The 23,665-nt window shown below is 32.4% G+C and overlaps 2 protein-coding genes across 2 annotated transcripts; both read right to left on the bottom strand.

Moving 5' to 3' along the window:
* Positions 1-2,717: 2,717 nt before the first annotated feature.
* Positions 2,718-3,322, bottom strand: LOC142609297 (uncharacterized protein At1g05835-like). The gene is made up of 2 exons (XM_075780873.1): positions 3,265-3,322; positions 2,718-3,028 (listed from the first exon to the last, which is right to left on the bottom strand). Exons 1-2 carry the CDS (start codon positions 3,320-3,322, stop codon positions 2,718-2,720), a joined length of 369 nt encoding a protein of 122 aa, XP_075636988.1.
* Positions 3,323-17,760: 14,438 nt separating this feature from the next.
* Positions 17,761-18,355, bottom strand: LOC142609295 (uncharacterized protein At1g05835-like). The gene is made up of 2 exons (XM_075780872.1): positions 18,298-18,355; positions 17,761-18,071 (listed from the first exon to the last, which is right to left on the bottom strand). Exons 1-2 carry the CDS (start codon positions 18,353-18,355, stop codon positions 17,761-17,763), a joined length of 369 nt encoding a protein of 122 aa, XP_075636987.1.
* Positions 18,356-23,665: the final 5,310 nt, after the last annotated feature.

The raw sequence follows: 23,665 nt of genomic DNA, 5'->3' as shown, positions 1-23,665 counted from the left end.
TTCTAAAAAATTTATAAAAAAAAAAAACTAATAAGAATCGAAAATAGCTTTTTTTTGTAATAAAAAATATAATGGCATGTTTTTTCTGTCACGTTAACCACACCCCCTACGTGGACAAGTAGGCCACATCACAGTCTAATTTGGGTACTATATGTAGCTTGACTACACAACAATTTGTTGCTCTCCTCATATACTTAAATGTTTTTCACAGTGCCATAAATTTACAAAAAAAATTCATATTTTAACAATGCTCAGGAGAAGAGGGTGGCAATCCTTACACGCCGTGGGCAACATAGATAGAGATTGGCATTATCGCGCTCACTAGTGAGGATTAGGGATACTCAAACCCAAGATCTAAGTGTTATTGGCCCAACGCACTTTTCCATCCCATACATTGCTGCTTAAGATCCCAGCCAAAAAAAAAAAACACTCACACGCTTGCTGCAATACAAAAAAGGAAGGGAGAGACATAAATGCTATGAAGGAACATGACCGTGGTAAAATTCAGTGCTATCCAACGATATATATATTATATATTGATCACATAATTAAAATCCCATACAAATAAAATTCAAGCTCTTATTTTGACGATGACTAGAAATCATGTAAAGTGAATCTACCAAGAACATCATAAGCTCTAAAGAGATAGTTTTCACCTAAGCAAAGCTTTTAATAAATTTATCTCATTTTACCTTCTAAGTTAAGATTTTAATGACTTTATTTTTTTTTTTTCTAGTCCTCAATAAATAAGAGAACTCTTGCTTTTTTTTTTTTTTTTTTTTACAAGATAAAATTCTACTCTAACCTAATCTAAGTGTATATATGTGTGAAACTCTCTCCTATAGACTTGAATCCCGGCCCTTACCTCCCACACTCCTTAAGTATAAGTGATTGTGGAGTGACCATCGCACCAAGGATATGCGATGGTTAAGAGAACTCTTTCATTTAGCCCACTATGAGTACTATCTCATTTGCTTTTAATTACCGTCATATTTCACTCTTTAGTTTTTTACCAAAGCAAAGTTGTAAATGAATGTATATCTATTTAACCTTCTGCGTGCATTTGGCTCCAAATTAAAAAACCAATTTATTTTACTATTCAACTTATTTTTACTATTATTTATGGGTCACACTATACTTTTGGTACTATTCATGGGTCTCACAGTACTATTTCAGCTAACTTTTACCTTTATCTACAGTACTTTTAGCAAAAAAATTTCAATTTTAACAAAATAAGCGAATCCCAAACAAACAATATATCTAAGCAAAGATTTTAATAATTTCTTTAATTTTTATTATTTATTTATATTCCACAATAAATAGTTTTATTTACTTACCATTCAAATTTTAATAAAATTTATTAGAACCACTTACCATTATATAGGAAAAGGAAAAAATAGCTACTTTATACATACATACATACATATATATATATATATATAGAGAGAGAGAGAGAGAGAGAGAGAGAGAGAGAGAGAGAGAGAGAGAGAGAGAGAGAGAGAGAGAGAGAGAGAGGTTCAAATTATACATAGTGTAACTTTAAGTAATGTTACATCATTTAATATGTTTTAATTAGATGTGAATTTTAATAAATCTACCACTAGATTATATTATTTTTGTATATTCTCTATACTTACAAAATATAAAAATGATCAAAAATCAATAGTTATGTCATCAATTAATTGTTTAAATTTATGTTTTTGTAGCTTAAAATAATACAAAGAATATGAGTTTATAGATCAAATGGTAAATTGCATTCGATTGACTTGAAAATTGTCATGCATGTTAAGAACATATAGAACATTTAATTCAATGGTTGAATTTTCAAAATATGAATTTAATAACAAGTTTTTTTTTTGATACAAAATAGAATTTTTACTATAACCTAATCTAAGTGTATATGTGTGTGAAGCTCCCTCCTGGAGACTTGAACCTCGGCCCTTACCCCCACACTCCACAAGCATTTATACCTGTAGAGTGACCATCACACCAAGAGTGTGCGGTGGTGAATTTAATAATAAGTTATTAAATAGTGTAATATTACTTAAAGTTTACACTAGGTGCAACTTGAAATTAACCCATATATATATTGTTAGTATTGTATTTTGAACCTATTTGACATATTGGGTAAAAGAGACGAGTTAATTTTTTAATGGAAAATATTCATTTAATTTGTTGAAAAAAGTATTGTATTAAAATTCAAGTGATTTTTAAATCGCAAAAGCATTTGCGACAACACAAAAATTTGAAAGAGACGCAATGCTATATAAAAGAGCATGAACGACATGCTGCAATTCAAATGTAGGTTTGAAAATCAAAATTTTATGCTGCCCATGATATTATTATTAACGTAGACCACATAATTGAAATCGAGTACAACAATAAAGCTCTTATTTAGATGAAAAATCATCTAATTTAAATGAATTTACCAAAAACATCAGGCACTTTGGGAAACCTCCTTAAGAACAATTGATTACACCATGTGCAACTTGAAATAAAAAATTTAAAGGAGAGGCAATGCTATATAAAAGAGCATGGACGACATGCTGCAATTCAAATGAAGGTTTGAAAATCAAAATTTTATGCTGCCCATGATATTATTATTAACGTAGACAACATAATTGAAATCGAGTACAACAATAAAGCTCTTATTTAGATGAAAAACCATCTAATTTAAATGAATCTACAAAAAGCATCAGGCACTTTGAGAAACCTCGTTAAGAACAATTGATTTGGGAAGAAAGCGGCTGGAATGAAAATGAAGTGTCCCAAGCATAGGTGAAGCTAACTGAAGAAGATGGCTGAACTGGCAAACCATTGTTAACAAGGCATTCATTGCCGGACTGAGACAAGACCGAAGGGTCAACAGGTTTCACTGTCTGAAAACCATTGCAGGACAATTTCAAATCTGATTGGGAACATGGGCAGCCATTGTTGATTGTTACACTCCACACTGGCTTTTGTTGCACAACTTCTCCAGTTTTAGATTGTTTGATGGTTACTTGGCTTAGGGTGCATTGACAATTTCCTACAATTAAAGAAACATAAACAAATTAGAAATACTAAATCAAATTCAGAAGCATGAACAACATGAACATGAACAATGAAACTGAGAAACCTTACATCCAAAAACATTCAGAATACAAGAATCGTTCATATGCCTTCATATTATAAAACAAAATGTTCATTTTCATATAATATCATCTTTTTGCTTAAACGAAAGAAATGCCCTTCAGGATTGTATGCATTGATAGAATCCTTTACCTTTGCCAACGAAACTAAGGACGAAAAGTACACAAAGAAAATTTATGAAAGTAGCCATTGCTAAAAACTTTTTTGATGAAATTAGTTTCTCTACTTTTTTCTGAATGTAATGTTAAAGGACCTCGTCTAATTTATAGTGATTTTTTAATCAAACAAATTAATTTCTTTGATCTTTTACTTTAAAAGCTATATATTTTCCTATTTAGAAAGACCATTAGAATTGAGATTATGAATCAAAACTAGCATTAAATGTTAAGCAAATATGGTTACTTCTTGGTGATTATGCTATGGGGACTTGGCTTTTCAAAAATCTCTCATTCCTCTTATATTTTTGGAAAAAAAAAATTATCTTTAGATATAAATTTAAATGATTGCCCCCTAGATTTTTACTAAAAACATGTAACTCGTTTATTTAGATAATTAATGCTTCCTTTTTGTTTCCTCTAAGTGCTCTTGCAATATTAAGAGAAATGATATGTCCACAACATTTTTACAACAAATCCTAAGTGGCAGGATGTTACTGGTTGTTATTGTTGAGGCAAAAAAGTAATCTTAGTGTTAGGTTCAAATTTGAACCAATAACAACTAACCACCTATGATTTGTTGTAAAAATGTTGTAAAAATGTTGTGGACGTAGCACCTTCAAAATGTATTTAATGTATTTGATAAAAATGGAAAATTTTGTATATTATTAATACACTATTTTTTTCCTCTAATAATTAATCTTATACCATGATAAGAGTAATTCTTAGGTACTCCCGGAGCACGGAGAATGGTGCTCCCTCCTCTCACATTCATGGTGGGGTCCGCTCATTAAATTCATGGTGGGGTCCACCATGAATATGAGAGGAGGGAGCACCATTTCACTATATTCCGGGAGTACCTAAGAATTTTCTCCATGATAATATATCTTAGAAATATATAAGTAAATTGTTTTTAATAAAAAATTTATTTTTTTAATTTTTAATTTAAAAATTAGATATCTGAAATTTTATCCTTTTAGAAGAAATATTAAATGTGATCTCATGCTAATTCGAAGTTAAAAATCTTTTTGTATTTATTAATATTATATATATAATTTGATCTATGTAAGAAAATTGCATTTGTTAAATGGTTATTTTTTGGATTTTTTTTTAATATATTTAGCTTGCAAAGAAATTTGCTAGCTCTGCCACTAATCATATTTGATCTCATATATTTGGTGATCTTCTCATAGAGTCATAGTTATGACAAATCCGTGATTTGGGATTATAAATTAAAGCAACTTCACCAAAAAAAAAAAAAGTTTAAGAAGTAAAGCTATAAAAACTATACTACACGCGGCTAGTCTAGTTTCTTGAGAAGTTCTATAGTCACAATATTTTTATTATATTTTCACAATAAATCATAAGTATTAAGTTGTTATTGGTCATAATTAGAGATCTACTACTAAAATTATTGTTTGTCCACCAATAACAATCCGTAACAATATGTTACTTATGATTTGTAATGAAAATATTGTAGACATAACATTTTTCTTATACTTTTACAATTGTCTAATTTATAAGAGAAACACTATGTCCATAACATTTTCACAATACTTTTGCAATAAAATCCTAAGTGGCAGGTTATTGGTTGTTACGTATGGGTAAAAAAATAATTTAAATTGTGGAATCAAATTAAAACAAATAATAATTTACTACTTATAATTTGTTGTAAATGTATTGTAAAAATACTGTGAATATAGCATTTCTCAATTTATAATGATTTTTTAATCAAATGAAATAATTGCCTTTTTTTTTTTTTTAGGAAGATGAAATAATTGCCTTGATAGCAGAAATAAGTCAAAAGAAATAATTGCCGTGATCATTTTTTTTTTTCTTTTGAAAGACCTTTCACCAATTTAGAAAGACTTTTGAAATTTGATACCATAGAATCCCTTTTTTTTTTTTTACTGGGATCACTTCAAATAGCTCGAGTCAATTAATGCCAGTTATTAGTTCAATGCACCAAGCAAAATTTGTAGTTGAGATGGTTGCCTCTTTCACTCTCTCCCTTGCAGTTTTGAGATGGCAACATCAAGCAGCTCATGCTATTCAAGGCCCTTTTTTAAGTATCCTGATAACCTTATATGGAACATTTTCACACATGTTGCCGTAACCGCTGAGCTTGAAAGTCTTAGACATGGCATTGAAATTTTCACCAAGAAGTATTAACTATTATGTTCTGAAATCCAATAAAGCCATCACTGAATATTTTAAGGTTGTAAAGAAAGCCCCTTTTTTTTTTCAAGATGTAAAGAAAGCCCTTAATAATGTTGAATGAGTCCTCTTGTGAATTTCCATTCTCTCCAGTATACAAAATTCTGTTCAGCTTAAATATATTACAAAGCAAATTTTTAGACCTCATGTTGGAGTGGCGGAGCAAGGAATTTTTTTTTTTGGGGCCATATAATTTTTTTTTTTTGTATAAAATGTAAAATAGTAATGTACAATACTTTATAACTCAATATGTGCTATAAACAAAAGTGTATTAATTAAAATTAAATAATCATCAGACAAGATTAACAAAACGATTTAATATCTTTAATCAACTATGGGCAAAGTTGTGAGGATACTTCCCCAATTAATCGGATTTATCCGCTTCCTTTTAATGTGAGGATACTTCCCCAGAAGCTTATAAACCATGTGTGGGAGGGAACTCTTGCCGATGTGGGACTGCGGTGTAAAGCCCCCAGAGGGTGAAGATCCGTACGCTCCTATGTCGCTTGAGCCGATAAACCGTGAGGGACTGGCTCCCCAAAGCGGATAAATCCGATTAATTGGGGAAGTATCCTCACATTAAAAGGGCCATGTTAGTAATGGTACACACATGGTCGCTCCAGAAGCTTATAAACCATGTGTGGGAGGGAACTCTTGCCGATGTGGGACTGCGGTGTAAAGCCCCCAGAGGGTGAAGATCCGTACGCTCCTATGTCGCTTGAGCCGATAAACCGTGAGGGACTGGCTCCCCAAAGCGGATAAATCCGATTAATTGGGGATGTATCCTCACAAAAGTCACAAAACATAAAATAATATAAAAGTTAAACGTCTTTTTTCAAAACTGTAACATATGCTCTTTAAGAGATTTAAAGCCATAAAGTATTGATGACTTTTCAATTTTTCTACTGCTATATACAAATAAGTCTTAAATGTGTTGGATGAAAATTATAATTTTTTTTCCTTTTTTGTGGAGGTAATTGTTTTTTTTTTTTTTTTTAATGAGAAGATTTTACTTTTATTCATTATTTGTAATAGAGGAAACATCATGAATACATACAAACTCTACGTGGCTAGAACACTCCTCTAGCCGTGCAACGTAATTTTCAATATTAGCTGCATATTGAGCCAACAAGTGGGCAAGCCCATTTGCCTGCCTTTTTGTATGGGAAAAAGCAATAGTTCTAAAAGCCTGTGCACTGTGGATAGTTTCTGCAATTATATTTTGCACTGAAGTCGTAGTCTCTTCTAGTCCTTGAAGCGCGTTGTAAAAACACATAGAGTCTCCTTCCAATGTTACATCCCTTACCTAACTGAATCACGTATTAGCACACCAATACCCACCTGCTTCCGTTTGGCAAAAATGGCTCCATCCACATTCACTTTGTATTGACCCGGCTGTGGAGGACTCCATTTTATCACATTTGGACGCTGTTTTGGAGGGGCCAATGGACGCTCATTCGCAGTCTGAAAATCATCAAACACCCTTAACGAGCTTCTCACAATTGCTCGGCCATCTCTGCGCTTTCCACCGTGTCTAACAGTATTTCTATCCTTCCACATTCCCAGCATATTGCTATAGCACGCTCCACCAAGCCCGGGTAAGATTCTGTCCACCTTTGTGACTGCCACATCACGTCCATAAACTGCCACACTGGGCTAATCTCAAACGGAATTACCAACTTGCTTGAAGACAAAAATTTCTTTGACCTTATCACAGAGCCAAAATATGTGGCAAGTGGATTCAGGTGCTTTCCCACATGCTTCACAGATGCAGTCCTGAGTAATGTTTCTTTTCCTTAGGTTCTCTTTGGTGACTAGAATATTTTTGCAGGCTTTCCAGGCAAAATGTTTGATCTTGTTTGTCACGTTCATATTCCATAGGCGCCTCCACAATTGCTTTAAAGCCATAGGGTCTGAGCTTTCAGGCATACCTCCACCAGAATGCATGTCTTGGGCCAGTTTATATGCACTCCTTACAGTGAACTTCCCATTTTTGTTACCCGTCCATATCACACAATCCCTCCCTTCATGTGCACTCAGCAGGATACTTAGAATGGCTTCGACATCCTCGGGGAGAAAGTTTTGGCGGATAAGGCCCTCCATCCACTCCATTCGGTCCCCATAAATCAAGTCGCACACCCTACCACCTTGCAGGGTCGTACATTCAGGTGTGACCACCTTATAAGCGCTTGGGTTTTGCAGCCACTTGTCCTTCCATATCTGAATATTTTCTCCATCACTCACCTGCCAGCTTATGCCCCTTTTAACCATTTCTTGGGCCAGCTTATGCCCCTTTTAACCATTTCTTAGGCTGCCCATAGGCTTCTCTATGTAAAGGACGGCTGACTTCCTAGATTAGCCTCAATAAAATCGCATCTTAGGAATTACTTGTGTATATTTATATACACGGTAGAAAAGTGAGGATGGGTTCATTTGTAACCTTGTGGGTTATTGTTAAAATATCTATATGTTTATTTTAAAGATGTTGAATATTTAATTATTATATTTTGTTGACATATGTATTTATCAATTGTATTTTATTTAAACTCTCTTAAATATATATGTATATTTTCAAGTGTGGGGCTAAAATAATAAAGTTATTTAAAAATTTTCAAATTATTTAAGATATTTAAAAAAAAAAATGTTTTTTTTTTGAAAAATTTTGGGGGGCCTAGGCCCCCTCGGTCTTCAAGTGGCTATGCCACTGGGAAAGGTCCTTACATCTAATTTATCTATTGGACGTGGAATTGTTTAGATTAATAGGAAGTTATTTCTTATGTCTTTTTATCATTTAAAATTGCATTTTTGTTATTAAGAGGCAGGTAAATAGATAAAGTTTGGATGAATTATTAGATTAGTCTTTAAATAAATCTTATCTACTTATAGTAAATAAAGATTGGGTTTCTATTGAATTTGAATGTTATAATTTCCTTGCAAAGCCATCTATTTCTATGGCTTGATGATGAATAACAAAACATGCTGAAAAATATTGTTATTGGGAGAAGTTTCGCATTGGAGGAATGGTGGTCATTTTTGCAGGGAAACTATCTATGATCAAAATATCATTTCAACCGCATGTATTTGTGATTTTCCAAAGAACCTATCTATGGTCCACATTTCTTTTCAATCACACGCATTTGTGAAAAAAAAAAAGAAAAAAAAAAGAGACTACTTCAAGCTATAAACCGCAATACATTTTGTTTTTTTTTTTTGTATGAGGTAAACTGCTATCCTTAATAGTTTAAATTTGGTGAATAAGTATTGTCCAATTTGAAGATCATTGGTTGCTTAGAAATGTGACCATGATTGGAGACTCCATGTATTGGTCAAGGAAAATCCTCTTTGGAATATTATTTTCACTACTCTTTGGAGTGGACACTATCATTTGCTTCGCGAAAAATGAATACTTCAATCGTGTGTGCTGTTCAACTGCTCATAATCAAAAAGAGTTGCTTTTTATTTGTTCACTTTTTGCTTCAATGTTACCTCATACATTGTGATGACTTCCTATAACTTTAGGCTCCACAATTCATCACCATGATAGATTAGTATATTAGGGTTATCCTCTCAAATGACAATGGCTTTTAATATCATGTGAAAACGATTGTGAACAATTTTGTGTCTAGAAAAATGTGATTATAGACTAAAGAGAGCTAACTGTGACTATATTTTCGTGGCAATTGACCGCAGGTTGTTAGGCAAGGAGGAAGTGAAAAGATTTGGAAAAGGAGGGCGACAAGACCCCTTTATTTACACGGTATTTGAACTCCTCACAATTTTAGTACTTTCTAAGTTCTAAATTCTAATTTTGTACCCCCTAAAATGAAAGCCAACATATTTAGATTTGAGGAAAGGTTGTAATGTCAAGCATGTGTTCAACATGTTTGTTTATCATTTTTGTCTATGTAATATAAGTTCGATTGATTGCTTTGTTTTCTTTATTTTGGTGCAGAAGCATGAGGAAGTTGGGAGTTATTACTTATTAGGATCCGGTCAAATGGAGAGTTTGGGTCATGTCTTGCTACTAGCTAGTGAAGCTTTTGTCAAATAGTGCCTAGGGGTAGCGGGTGGGGCTAAGTGATAAGGATACTGCTAATATTAAGAGCCCGTTTTGTAGAGGAGTTTGAGTAATTTTATTTGAGTGTTTTTGACATGTTGGGTGAAAATTTGTGTAAAAATATGTGTAATATTGTTTAAAATATGAAAATATGTGTTAGAACTCAGCTACCAAACAAAGCCTAAAATATTATGGCATCTCTGTAATTTTACTTTGAAATTTATGTCTGTATATGGAAAGAAGATATCTCTATCCCAACTTTCATATAATACTTTTTCGGACTATATAAAAGATTTTCTTATATGACGTTGTGCTACGGGATCATTCCTATTTTCCTTAAGAGGTCAAAGGAAACATAGAATATTTTCCCACTATTATTTTGCATGTTAGAATCCTTGAATGCTCTGCTTCCGAGTTAGATGGGCATGTAAATTACTAGAAGTTGAGATTTCTTCTGTTCATAAGCAAAATTAAACAGGAAAAAAAATTTATTAATGTTTGGATGCGGCTGTTGAGCTGAAATGGAGATGGAATGGCAGAATGATGAAATTCAGTCAAATCAAAAGTTTATGCTGCTCATGATATTATTATTAACGTAGACAACCTAATTGATATAGAGTACAACAATAAAGCTCTTATTTAGATGAAAAATCATCTAATTTAAATGAGTCTACCAAACACATCAGGCACTTTGGGAAACCTCCTTAAGAACAATTGATTTGGGAAGAAAGTGGCTGGAATGAAAATGAAGTGTCCCAAGCATAGGTGAAGCTAAGTGAAGAAGATGGTGCAACTGGGACACCATTGTTAACTAGACATTCGTTGCCTGACTTAGACAATACCGAAGGGTCAACAGTTTCACCGTGCGAAAACCATTGCAGGACAATTTCAAATTTGATTGGGAACATGGGCAGCCATTGTTGATTGTCACACTCCACACTGGCTTTTGTTGCACTACTTCTCCAGTTTTAGATTGTTTGACGGTTACTTGGCTTAGGGTGCATTGACAATTTCCTACAATTAAAGAAACATAAACAAATTAGAGATACTAAATCAAATTCAGAAGCATGAACAACAAGAACATGAACACTAAAACTTACATCCAAAAACATTCAAAATACAAGAATCGTTCATATGCCTTCATATTATAAAACATAATGTTCCTTTTCATATAATATCATCTTTTTGTTTAAACGAAAGAAATGCCTTTCAAGATTGTATGCATTGATAGAATCCTTTACCTTTGCCAACGAAACTGAGGACGAAAAGTACACAAAGAAATTTTATGAAAGTAGCCATTGCTAAAAACTTTTTTGATGAAATTAGTTTCTCTACTTTTTTCTAAATGTAATGTTATAGGACCTTGTCTAATTTATAGTGATTTTTGAATCAAACAAATGAATTGCCTTGATCTTTTACGGTAAAAGCTATATATTTTCCTATTTAGAAAGACCATTAGAATTGAGATTATGAATCAAAACTAGCATTAAATGTTCAGCAAATATGGTTACTTCTCGGTGATTATGCTATGGGGGCTTGACTTTTCAAAAATCTCTCATTCCTCTTATATTTTTGGTAAAAAAAAAAAAATTATCTTTAGATATAAATTTAAATGATAGCCCCCTAGATTTTTACTAAAAACATGTAACTCGTTTATTTAGATAATTAATGCTTCGTTTTTGTTTCCTCTAATTGCTCTTGCAATATTAATAACTCATTAATTCAAAATGTATTTAATTTATTTGATAAAAATGGAAAATTTTGTATATTATTAATACACTATTTTTTTCCTCTAATAATTAATCTTATACCATGATAATATATCTTAGAAATATATAAGTAAATTGTTTTTAATAAAAAAAATTTTTAATTTTTAATTTAAAAATTAGAGATCTAAAATTTTATCCTTTTAGAAGAAATATTAAATGTTATCTCATGCTAATTCGAAGTTAAAAATCTTTTAGTATTTATTAATATTATATATATAATTTGATCTATGTAAGAAAATTGCATTTGTTAAATGGTTATTTTTTGGATTTATTTTTAATATATTTAGCTTGGCCCCCTGAAGAAATTTTCTAGTTCTGCCACTAATCATATTTGATCTCATATACTTGTGATCTTCTCATAGAGTCATAGTTATGACAAATCCTTGATTTGGGATTATAAATTAAAGCAACTTCACCCAAAAAAAAAAAGTTTAAGAAGTAAAGCTATAAAAACTATACCGCACATGGCTAGTCTAGTTTCTTGAGAAATTCTACGTTCACAATATTTTTACTACATTTTCACAACAAATCATAGGTATTAAATTATTATTGGTCATAATTAGAGACTTACTACTAAAATTACTATTTGTCCACCAATAACAATCCATAACAATACATTACTTGTGATTTATGGTGAAAATATTATGGACATAACACTTTTCTTATACTTTTACAATTGTTTAATTTATAAGAGAAACACTATGTTCACAACATTTTTACAATACTTTTGCAACAAAATCTTAAGTGGCAGGTTATTGGTTGTTACATATGGGTAAAAAAGTAATTTAAATTGTAGAATCAAATTAAAACAAATAATAACTTACCACTAATAATTTGTTGTAAATGTGTTGTAAAAATACTGTGAATATAGCATTTCTCAATTTAAAATGATTTTTTAATCAAATGAAATAATTGCCTTTTTTTTTTTTAGGAAGATGAAATAATTGCCTTGATAGCAGAAATAAGTCAAAAGAAATAATTGCCGTCATCATTTTTTTTTTCTTTTGAAAGACCTTTCACCCATTTAGAAAGACCTTTGAAATTTGATACCATAGAATCCCATTTTTTTTTTCCTGGGATCACTTCAAATAGCTCGAGTCAATGCCAGTTATTAGTTCAATGCACCAAGCAAAATTTGTAGTTGAGATGGTTGCCTCTTTCACTTTCTCACTTGCAGTTTTGAGATGGCAACATCAAGCAGCTCATGCTATTCGAGGCCCTTTTTGAGTATCCTGATAAACTTATATGGAACATTTTCACACATGTTGCCGTTACCCCTGAGCTTGAAAGTCTTAGACATGGCATTGAAATTTTCATCAAGGAGTATTAACTATTATGTTCTGAAATCCAATAAAGCCATCACTGAAAATTATAAGGTTGTAAAGAAAGCCCCTTTTTTCGAGATGTAAAGAAAGCCCTTAATAATGTTGAATGAGTCCTCTTGTGAATTTCCATTCTCTCCAGTATACCAAATTCTGTTCAGCTTAAATATATTACAAAGCAAATTTTCAGACCTCATGTTGGAGTGGCGGAGCCAAGAATTTATTTTTGGGGGCCCATATAATTTTTTTTTTTTTTTTTTTGTGTTTGTGTTTGTGTGTATGAAATATAAAATAGTAATGTACAATACTTCATAACTCAATATGTGTTATAAACAAAAATGTATTAATTAAAATTAAACAATAATGAGACAAGATTGACAAAACTATGTAATATCTTTAATCAACTATGAAATGGGCAAAGTCACAAAACATAAAATAAAAAAAATTAATTAAACGTTTTTTTTCAAAACTATAACCTACGCTCTTTAAGAGATCTAAAGTCATCAAGTATTGATGACTTTTCAATCTTTCTACCACTACAAAAAACTGGACCTAGGTTTTTTTTTTTTTTTTTAACAAGATAGAATTTCTACTCTAGCTTAATCTAAGTGTATATGTGTGTGAAGCTCCTTTCTGGAAACTTGAACTTCGGTCCTTCCCCCCCACACCCCACAAGCACCTTTATACTTGTGGAGTGACCACCGCACCAAAGATGCACAGTGGTAATTATTGTATTTTGTTGACATGTATTTATGGATTGTATTTTATTTAAACTCTCTTAAATATATATGTATATTATCAAGTGTAGGGGGCTAAAATAATATAGTTATTTTCAAATTACTTAGGATATTTTCAAAAAAAAATTATATTTTTTTGAAAAATTTTAGGCCCTCCCCTTGGTCTTCAAATGGCTATGCCACTGGGAAGGTCCTTACATCTAATTTATCCATTGGAGTACATATGAGTGGAATTGTTTGGATTAATAGGAAGTAATTTCTTATGTCCTTTTATCATTTAAAATTGTATTTTGTTATTAAGAGGCGGGTAAATAGATAAAGTTTGGATAAATTATTAGATTAGTCTTTAAATAAATCTTATCTACTTGTAGTAAATAAAGATTGGGTTTCTATTGAATTTGAATGTTATAATTTTCTTGCAAAGCCATCTATTTCTATGGCTTGATGATGAATAACAAAACATGCTGAAAATTATTGTTATTGGGAGAAGTTTCGCATTGGAGGTATGGATTCCCTTAACATAGTACATTTCATCATCGAACTTGAAGGCCTTGTTTTCCTCAAAGTAGTTAACAAGAAGAAAAATTTGTGCTCATAACTATTGATATCAGAGCCCATGCAATGGACAATTCACGCACTTAGCATGTAGGTGCTAAGCTGTAACTTTTTGGAGGTTGGTTTCCTTATAAGAAAACCGTTTGCTCTTATGCATGATTTTGTCCATTTGTGAGGTGCTTGTGATCCAAGCACAACAATTAATGTTATGTGTAGGGAAGTAGCACTTAAAACCCAAGAAAGCATTGGGCCCTAGATCGAAACAGGCCCATAACATGTTATTTCGAGATAAGGGGCCCAACTATGGAGGCACATGCGATCACAAGAAAAATGTGAAAGAAAAAGTCATCAGAAATGCCCCAAAGATCTCGAACCTCGGAAACTGACCTAACGGGATCCATCACCTTTTGTTTGAGTACGAGTAGATCACTTGAACCATTCGAGGTGAAGGCATGTTGACTACACTATCCACACCAATTCATGTTTCAAGCTACCAAAAGCATCCCACCGAGGTACACACAAAGTATTCAAGAATGTCCTCTAAATCTTCCTGATAAATCCATAACAACCCACCTGACACAATTGTATTTAATGCAACAAATAACTTATCATAATAAAACAAAAAGGCCCAAAGGTCTTTTGTTCATCATAACCTCAAAAAAGGAAGAGCCTAATGGGACAGAAAGTTGTCCAACCATGCCAGGATAGCACCTTTGTAATTGCCACATCACATCCATAAACTGCCACACTAGGCTAATCTCAAACGGAATTGCCAAATTGCTTGAAGACCAAATTTCTTTGACCTTATCACAGAGCCAAAATATGTGGCAAGTGGATTCAAGCGCTTTCCCACATGCTTCACAGATGCAGTCCTGAGTAATGTTTCTTTTCCTTAGGTTCTCTTTGGTGACTAGAATATTATTGCAAGCTTTCCAGACAAAATGTTTGATCTTGTTTGTCACGTTCATATTCCATAGGCGCCTCCACAATTGCTTTAAAGCCGTAGGGTCTGAGCTTTCAGGCATACCTCCACCAGAATGCATGTCTTGGGCCAGTTTATACGCACTCCTTACAGTGAACTTCCCATTTTTGTTACCCGTCCATATCACACAATCCCTCCCTCCATGTGCACTCAGCAGGATACTTAGAATGGCTTCGACATCCTCAGGGAGAAAGTTTTGGTGGATAAGGCCCTCCATCCACTCCATTCGGTCCCCATCAATCAAGTCGCACACCCTACCACCTTGCAGGCTCGTACATGCAGGTGTGACCACCCTATAAGTGCTTGGGTTTTGCAGCCACTTGTCCTTCCATATCTGAATATTTTCTCCATCACCCACCTGCCATCTTACGCCCCTTTTAACCATTTCTTGGGCTGCCTATAGACTTCTCCGTGCAAAGGACGGTTGACCCCCTAGATTAGCCTCAATAAAATCGCATCTTAAGAAGTACTTGGCTTTTTATACACAATAGAAAAGTAAGGATGAGTTCGTTTGTAACCTTGTGGAGGTAATGGTTAAAATACTTATATGTTTATTTTAAAAATGTTGAATGTTTAATTATTATATTTTGTTAATATATGTATTTATGGATTGTATTTTATTTAAATTCTCTTAAATAAATATGTATATTTTTAGGTGTAAGGGCTAAAATAATAAAGTTATTTAAAAATTTTCAAATTATTTAGGATATTTTCAATTTTTTTTTTTTTTTTGAAAAATTTTGGGGGGCCTATGCCCCTCAGTCTTCAAGTGGCTACGCCACTGAGAAGGTCCTTACATCTAATTTATCCATTGGAGTACATATGAGTGGAATTGTTTAGAGTAATAGGAAGTTATTTCTTATGTCTTTTTATCATTTAAAATTGTATTTTTGTTATTAAGAGGCGGGTAAATAGATAAAGTTTGGATAAATTTTTAGATTAGTCTTTAAATAAATCTTATCTACTTGTAGTAAATAAAGATTGGGTTTCTATTGAATTTGAATGTTATAATTTTCTTGCAAAGCCATCTATTTCTATGGCTTGATGATGAATAACAAAACATGCTGAAAAATATTGTTATTGGGAGAAGTTTCGCATTGGAGGTATGGTGGTCATTTTTGCAGGGAAACTATCTATGATCAAAATATCATTTCAACCACATGTATTTGTGATTTTCCAAAGAACCTATCTATGGTCCACATTTCTTTTCAATCACACGCATTTGTGAAAAAAAAGAGACTACTTCAAGCTATAAACCGCTATACATTTTTTTTTTTTTTTTTGTATGAGGTAAACTGCTATCCTTAATAGTTTAAATTTGGTGAATAAGTATTGTCCAATTTGAAGATCATTGGTTGCTTAGAAATGTGACCATGATTGGAGACTCCAAGTATTGGTCAAGGAAAATCCTCTTTGGAATATTATTTTCACTACTCTTTGGAGTGGACACTATCATTTGCTTCGCGAAAAATGAATACTTCAATCGTGTGTGCTGTTCAACTGCTCATACTCAAAAAGAGTTGCTTTTTATTTGTTCACTTTTTGCTTCAATGTTACCTCATACATTGTGATGACTTGCTATGACTTTAGGCTCCACAATTCATCACCATGATAGATTAGTATATTAGGGTTATCCGATCAAATGACAATGGTTTTTAATATCATGTGAAAACGATTGTGAACAATTTTGTGTCTAGAAAAATGTGATTATAGACTAAAGAGAGCAAACTGTGACTATATTTTCGTGGCAATTGACCGCAGGTTGTTAGGCAATGAGGAAGGGAAAAGATCAGGAAAAGGAGGGCGACAAGACCCCTTTATTTACACGGTATTTGAACTCCTCACAATTTCAGTACTTTCTAAGTTCTAAATTCTAATTTTGTACCCCCTAAAATGAAAGCCAACATATTTAGATTTGAGGAAAGGTTGTAATGTCAAGCATGTGTTCAACATGTTTGTTTATCATTTTTGTCTATGTAATATAAGTTCGATTGATTGCTTTGTTTTCTTTATTTTGGTGCAGAAGCATGAGGAAGTTGGGAGTTATTATTTATTAGGATCCGGTCAAATGGAGAGTTTGGGTCATGTCTTGCTACTAGCAAGTGAAGCTTTTGTCAAATAGCGCCTAGGGGTAGCGGGTGGGGCTAAGTGATAAGGATACTGCTAATATTAAGGGCCCGTTTTGTAGAGGAGTTTGAGTAATTTTGTTGAAGTGTTTTTGACATGCCTGTGAGTAAAAATATATGTAAAAATGTGTATAATACCGTTTAAAATGTGAAAATGTGTGTTAGAACTCAACTCCCAAACAGGGCCTAAAATATTATGGCATCTTTGTAATTTTACTTTGAAATTTATGTTTGCATATGGAAAGAAGATATCTCTATCCCAACTTTCATATAATACTTTTTCGGACTATATAAAAGATTTTCTTATATGACGTTGTGCTACGGGATCATTCCTATTTTCCTTAAGAGGTCAAAGGAAACATAGAATATTTTCCCACTATTATTCTGCATGTTAGAATCCATGAATGCTCTGCTTCCTAGTTAGATGGGCATGTAAATTACTAGAAGTTGAGATTTCTTCTGTTCATAAGCAAAATTAAACAGGAAAAATAATTTATTAATGTTTGGATGCGGCTGTTGAGCTGGAATGGAGATGGAATGGCAGAAGATGAAATTCAGTCAAATCAAAATTTTATGTTGCCCATGATATTATTATTAACGTAGACAACATAATTGAAATAGAGTACAACTATAAAGCTCTTATTTAGATGAAAAATCATCTAATTTAAATGTGTCTACCAAAAACTTCAGGCACTCTGGGAAACCTCCTTAAGAACAATTGATTTGGGAAGAAAGTGGCTGGAATGAAAATGAAGTGTCCCAAGCATAGGTGAAGCTAAGTGAAGAAGATGGTGCAACAGGGACACCATTGTTAACTAGACATTCGTTGCCTGACTTAGACAATATCGAAGGGTCAACAGGTTTCACTGTCTGAAAACCATTGCAGGACAATTTCAAATTTGATTGGGAACATGGGCAGCCATTGTTGATTGTCACACTCCACACTGGCTTTTGTTGCACTACTTCTCCAGTTTTAGATTGTTTGATGGTTACTTGGCTGAGGGTGCATTGACAATTTCCTACAATTAAAGAAACATAAACAAATTAGAGATACTAAATCAAATTCAGAAGCATGAACAACAAGAACATGAACACTAAAACTGACAAACCTTACATTCAAAATACAAGAATCGTTCATATGCCTTCATATTATAAAACAAAATGTTCATTTTCATATAATATCATCTTTTTGTTTAAACGAAAGAAATGCCTTTCAGGATTGTATGCATTGATAGAATCCTTTACCTTTGCCAACGAAACTGAGGACGAAAAGTACACAAAGAAATTTTATGAAAGTAGCCATTGCTAAAAACTTTTTTGATGAAATTAGTTTCTCTACTTTTTTCTGAATGTAATGTTATAGGACCTTGTCTAATTTATAGTGATTTTTGAATCGAACAAATTAATTGCCTTGATCTTTTACTGTAAAAGCTATATATTTTCCTATTTAGAAAGACCATTAGAATTGAGATTATGAATCAAAACTAGCATTAAATGTTCAGCAAATATGTTTACTGCTCGGTGATTATGCTATGGGGGCTTGACTTTTCAAAAATCTCTCATTCCTCTTATATTTTTGGTTAAAAAAATTATCTTTAGATATAAATTTAAATGATAGCCCCCTAGATTTTTACTAAATTAAAACATGTAACTCGTTTATTTAGATAATTAATGCTTTATTTTTGTTTCCTCTAATTGCTCTTGCAATATTAATAACTCATTAATTCAAAATGTATTTAATGTATTTGATAAAAATGGAAAATTTTGTATATTATTAATACACTATTTTTTTCCTCTAATAATTAATCTTATACCATGATAATATATTTTAGAAATATATAAGTAAATTTTTTTAATAAAAACTTTATTTTTTTATTTTTAATTTAAAAATTAGAGATCTGAAATTTTATCCTTGTAGAAGAAATATTAAATGTTGATCTCATGCTAATTCGGAGTTAAAAATATTTTAGTATTTATTAATATTATATATATATATATATATAATTTGATATATGTAAGAAAATTGCATTTGTTAAAAGGTTATTTTTTGGATTTATTTTTAATATATTTAGCTTGGCCCCCTGAAGAAATTTTCTAATTCTGCCACTATTCATATTTTGATCTCATATATTTGTGATCTTCTCATAGAGTCATAGTTATGACAAATCCTTGGTTTGGGATTATAAATTAAAGCAACTTCACCCCAAAAAAAAAAAAATGTTTAAGAAGTAAAGCTATAAAAACTATACTGCACATGGCTAGTCTAGTTTCTTGAGAAATTTTACGTTCACAATATTTTTACTACATTTTTACAACAAATCATAGGTATTAAGTTATTATTGGTTATAATTAGAGACCTACTACTAAAATTACTATTTGTCCACCAATAACAATCCATAACAATACATTGCTTGTGATTTGTGGTGAAAATATTATAGACATAATATTTTTTTATATTTATACAATTGTCTAATTTATAAGAGAAACACTATGTTCACAACATTTTCACAATACTTTCGTAACAAAATCCTAAATGGCAGGTTATTGGTTGTTACATATGGGTAAAAAAGTAATTTAAATTGTGGAATCAAATTAAAACAAATAATAACTTACCACTTATAATTTGTTGTAAATGTGTTTTAAAAATACTGTGAATATAACATTTCTCAATTTATAATGATTTTTTAATCAAATGAAATAATTGCCTTTTTTTTTTTAGGAAGATGAAATAATTGCCTTGATAGCAGAAATAAGTCAAAAGAAATAATTGCCGTCATCATTTTTTTTTTCTTTTCTTTTGAAAGACCTTTCACCCATTTAGAAAGACCTTTGAAATTTGATACCATAGAATCCCATTTTTTTTTTCCTGGGATCACTTCAAATAGCTCGAGTCAATGCCAGTTATTAGTTCAATGCACCAAGCAAAATTTGTAGTTGAGATGGTTGCCTCTTTCACTTTCTCACTTGCAGTTTTGAGATGGCAACGTCAAGCAGCTCATGCTATTCGAGGCCCTTTTTGAGTATCCTGATAAACTTATATGGAACATTTTCACACATGTTGCCGTTACCCCTGAGTTTGAAAGTCTTAGACATGGCATTGAAATTTTCATCAAGGAGTATTCACTATTATGTTCTGAAATCCAATAAAGCCATCACTGAAAATTATAAGGTTGTAAAGAAAGCCCCTTTTTTTCGAGATGTAAAGAAAGCCCTTAATAATGTTGAATGAGTCCTCTTGTGAATTTCCATTCTCTCCAGTATACCAAACTCTGTTCAGCTTAAATATATTACAAAGCAAATTTTCAGACCTCATGTTGGAGTGGCGGAGCCAAGAATTTATTTTTGGGGGCCCATATAATTTTTTTTTTTTTTTTTTTTTGTGTTTGTGAGTATGAAATATAAAATAGTAATGTACAATACTTCATAACTCAATATGTGTTATAAACAAAAATGTATTAATTAAAATTAAACAATCATGAGACAAGATTGACAAAACCATGTAATATCTTTAATGAACTATGAAATGGGCAAAGTCACAAAACATAAAATAAAAAAAATTAATTAAACGTTTTTTTTTCAAAACTATAACCTACGCTCTTTAAGAGATCTAAAGTCATCAAGTATTGATGACTTTTCAATCTTTCTACCACTACAAAAAACTGGACCTAGGTTTTTTTTTTTTTTTTTACAAGATAGAATTTCTACTCTAACTTAATCTAAGTGTATATGTGTGTGAAGCTCCTTCTTGAAAACTTAAACTTCGGTCATTGCCCCCCACACCCCACAAGCACTTTTATACTTGTAGAGTGACCACCGCACCAAGGGTGCATGGTGGTAATTATTGTATTTTGTTGACATGTATTTATGGATTGTATTTTATTTAAACTCTCTTAAATATATATGTATATTATCAAGTGTAGGGGGCTAAAATAATATAGTTATTTAAAAATTTTCAAATTACTTAAGATATTTTCAAAAAAAAATTATATTTTTTTGAAAAATTTTGGGGGGCCTAGGCCCCCCTCGGTCTTCAAATGGCTATGCCACTGGGAAGGTCCTTACATCTAATTTATCCATTGGAGTACATATGAGTGGAATTGTTTGGATTAATAGGAAGTAATTTCTTATGTCCTTTTATCATTTAAAATTGTATTTTTGTTATTAAGAGGCAGGTAAATAGATAAAGTTTGGATAAATTATTAGATTAGTCTTTAAATAAATCTTATCTACTTGTAGTAAATAAAGATTGGGTTTCTATTGAATTTGAATGTTATAATTTTCTTGCAAAGCCATCTATTTCTATGGCTTGATGATGAATAACAAAACGTGCTGAAAATTATTGTTATTGGGAGAAGTTTCGCATTGGAGGTATGGATTCCCTTAACATAGTACATTTCATCATCGAACTTGAAGGCCTTGTTTTCCTCAAAGTAGTTAACAAGAAGAAAAATTTGTGCTCATAACTATTGATATCAGAGCCCACGCAATGGACAATTCACGCACTTAGCATGTAGGTGCTAAGCTGTAACTTTTAGGAGGTTGGTTTCCTTATAAGAAAACCGTTTGCTCTTATGCATGATTTTGTCCATTTGTGAGGTGCTTGTGATCCAAGCACAACAATTAATATTATGTGTAGGGAAGTAGCACTTAAAACCCAAGAAAGCATTGGGCCTTAGATCGAAACAGGCCCATAACATATCATTTCGAGATAAGGGGCCCAACTATGGAGGCACATGCGATCACAGGAAAAAGGTGAAAGAAAAAGTCATTAGAAATGCCCCAAAGATCTTGAACCTCGGAAACTGACCTAACAGGATCCATCACCTTTTGTTCGAATACGAGTAGATCACTTGAACCATTCGAGGTGAAGGCCTGTTGACTACACTATCCACGCTAATTCATGTTTCAAGCTACCAAAGGCATCCCACTGAGGTATACACAAAGTATCCGAGAATGTCCTCTAAATCTTCCTGATAAATCCACAACAACCCACCTGACACAATTGCATTTAATGCAATAAATAACTTATCATAATAAAACAAAAAGGCCCAAAGTCTTTTGTTCATCATAACCTCAAAAAAAGATGAGCCTAATGAGATAGAAAGTTGCCTAACCATGCTAGGACAACACCTACTATAGCACATGCTAGAGAAGAAAATAAGGAGAACCAAGCTAAAGATAAGGATGAAGAAGACAGAGAAGGGAGATTATAAAAGGAATTAAGACAGACAAAGAGAGGATCTTAGAAAAAATCTGAGTAGTGAAACAAAAGAGAAGAGCGAAACACATAATGAATAATGTAACAAAAAAAATCATGTTAATAAAGTTCAAATCACATTTTTGCAAAGTATAGAATAGTCTGTTTCTTGTTCAAATCTTCCATTGTGAATTATATTAACCCCATGATAAAAATTAATTTTGATTATAAGCGGGCCACTAAGCTTCCACATTATGAGCCTAATTTATTTTTGTTATTACTATTACGGTATTGTATAATTTAGGATATGTTTAGAAATAATTTTACTTAAAATAATAAGTTTTTTTTGGAGTCTTTAAATATGCATGTAATATGTAAAATAAAATTTCAGTTCAAAAACTCATCAATAAAATTTCAGTTCAGAATCTATTTGATAAATCCTATCCCACCTATTATCCACTTCCTAACACAGTGGCACACACTCTCTCTCTCTCTCTCTCTCTCTCTCTGCTTCTCTTCGGCAAATGAGCAATGGGAACCAATACCAACACCATAACCTTGAACCTTAACCTTAACCTTAAACTCAAACTCAGTCCAACTCGACCCAAAACCAAAATCCTCTGCAAGAACAACTCCGCCTTCGAAGAAAACAAGCAAGTGAGCGTGGACTATGATGAGGGCAAGCACGAAGTCTCCACGCGCCTCACCGGCCTCAGGAAAGCCGATCTTCAAAGACGCTATCGCCTCCGAGTCGAGGCCGACCGCTTTCAGAGGGACTGGACTTTGTCGGAAGTGGTCCATGAAATCCTCAGGCTCCGCCCTCATGACGACATTGAGGGCGTGTTGAATCACTGGATTGGCCGCTTTGCCAGAAAGAATTTCCCACTTCTTATCAGGGTATTCGAAAAAAATCAAGTTTTTACTTCATTTTGTATTGCTAATTTGCTTAGTTGGATACCAAAATTGAATTCAATTTGATGAATTTGAGGTGGGTTTTATGTGAAACGGATTTCTATGCTCATGCTTTGCCAACTTAAATTTAGTAGCTTTATTATGAATGAATCTGCTAGAGTTAGATTTGGAGAATTTGAGGTGGGTTTTTTGTGAACTGGATTTCTATGCTCATGATGTGCCAACTAATGTGAAATATAATCGAAATACCAACTGATGATTAATAGTTTATTGAAATAGTGTCATTTTGATTATGGGAGTTGAGGCAAAACTCTGCCCGTGCCTGTGCTTCGTATCATACATTTTGTTTAGGGTCGGTCCCACACCTGAAAAAAGGAGAAGGGTTTTGGTAGGTTGATGGCCAGCATAAAAGTTGGTAACTTTATTATGATTAAATCTATTGTAAATACAAGTTATCGTGTCCCATAAAACGTGGGGCTGGCCTAATTAGTTTGTTGAGATCTA

Source organism: Castanea sativa, chromosome 9 (genome assembly GCF_040712315.1).
Source record: "Castanea sativa cultivar Marrone di Chiusa Pesio chromosome 9, ASM4071231v1".
Classification (NCBI taxonomy): domain Eukaryota; kingdom Viridiplantae; phylum Streptophyta; class Magnoliopsida; order Fagales; family Fagaceae; genus Castanea; species Castanea sativa.
This window is presented reverse-complemented; position numbering and strand designations above follow the sequence as displayed.

Coding starts and splice junctions, on each gene's coding strand:
- LOC142609297 (XM_075780873.1), bottom strand. CDS start 3,322: ATGGCTACTTTCATAAATTTTCTTTGTGTACTTTTCGTCCTTAGTTTC. Junction 3,029..3,264: donor CCTTAGTTTCGTTGGCAAAG/GTAAAGGATTCT, acceptor CTTTAATTGTAG/GAAATTGTCAATGCACCCTA.
- LOC142609295 (XM_075780872.1), bottom strand. CDS start 18,355: ATGGCTACTTTCATAAAATTTCTTTGTGTACTTTTCGTCCTCAGTTTC. Junction 18,072..18,297: donor CCTCAGTTTCGTTGGCAAAG/GTAAAGGATTCT, acceptor CTTTAATTGTAG/GAAATTGTCAATGCACCCTC.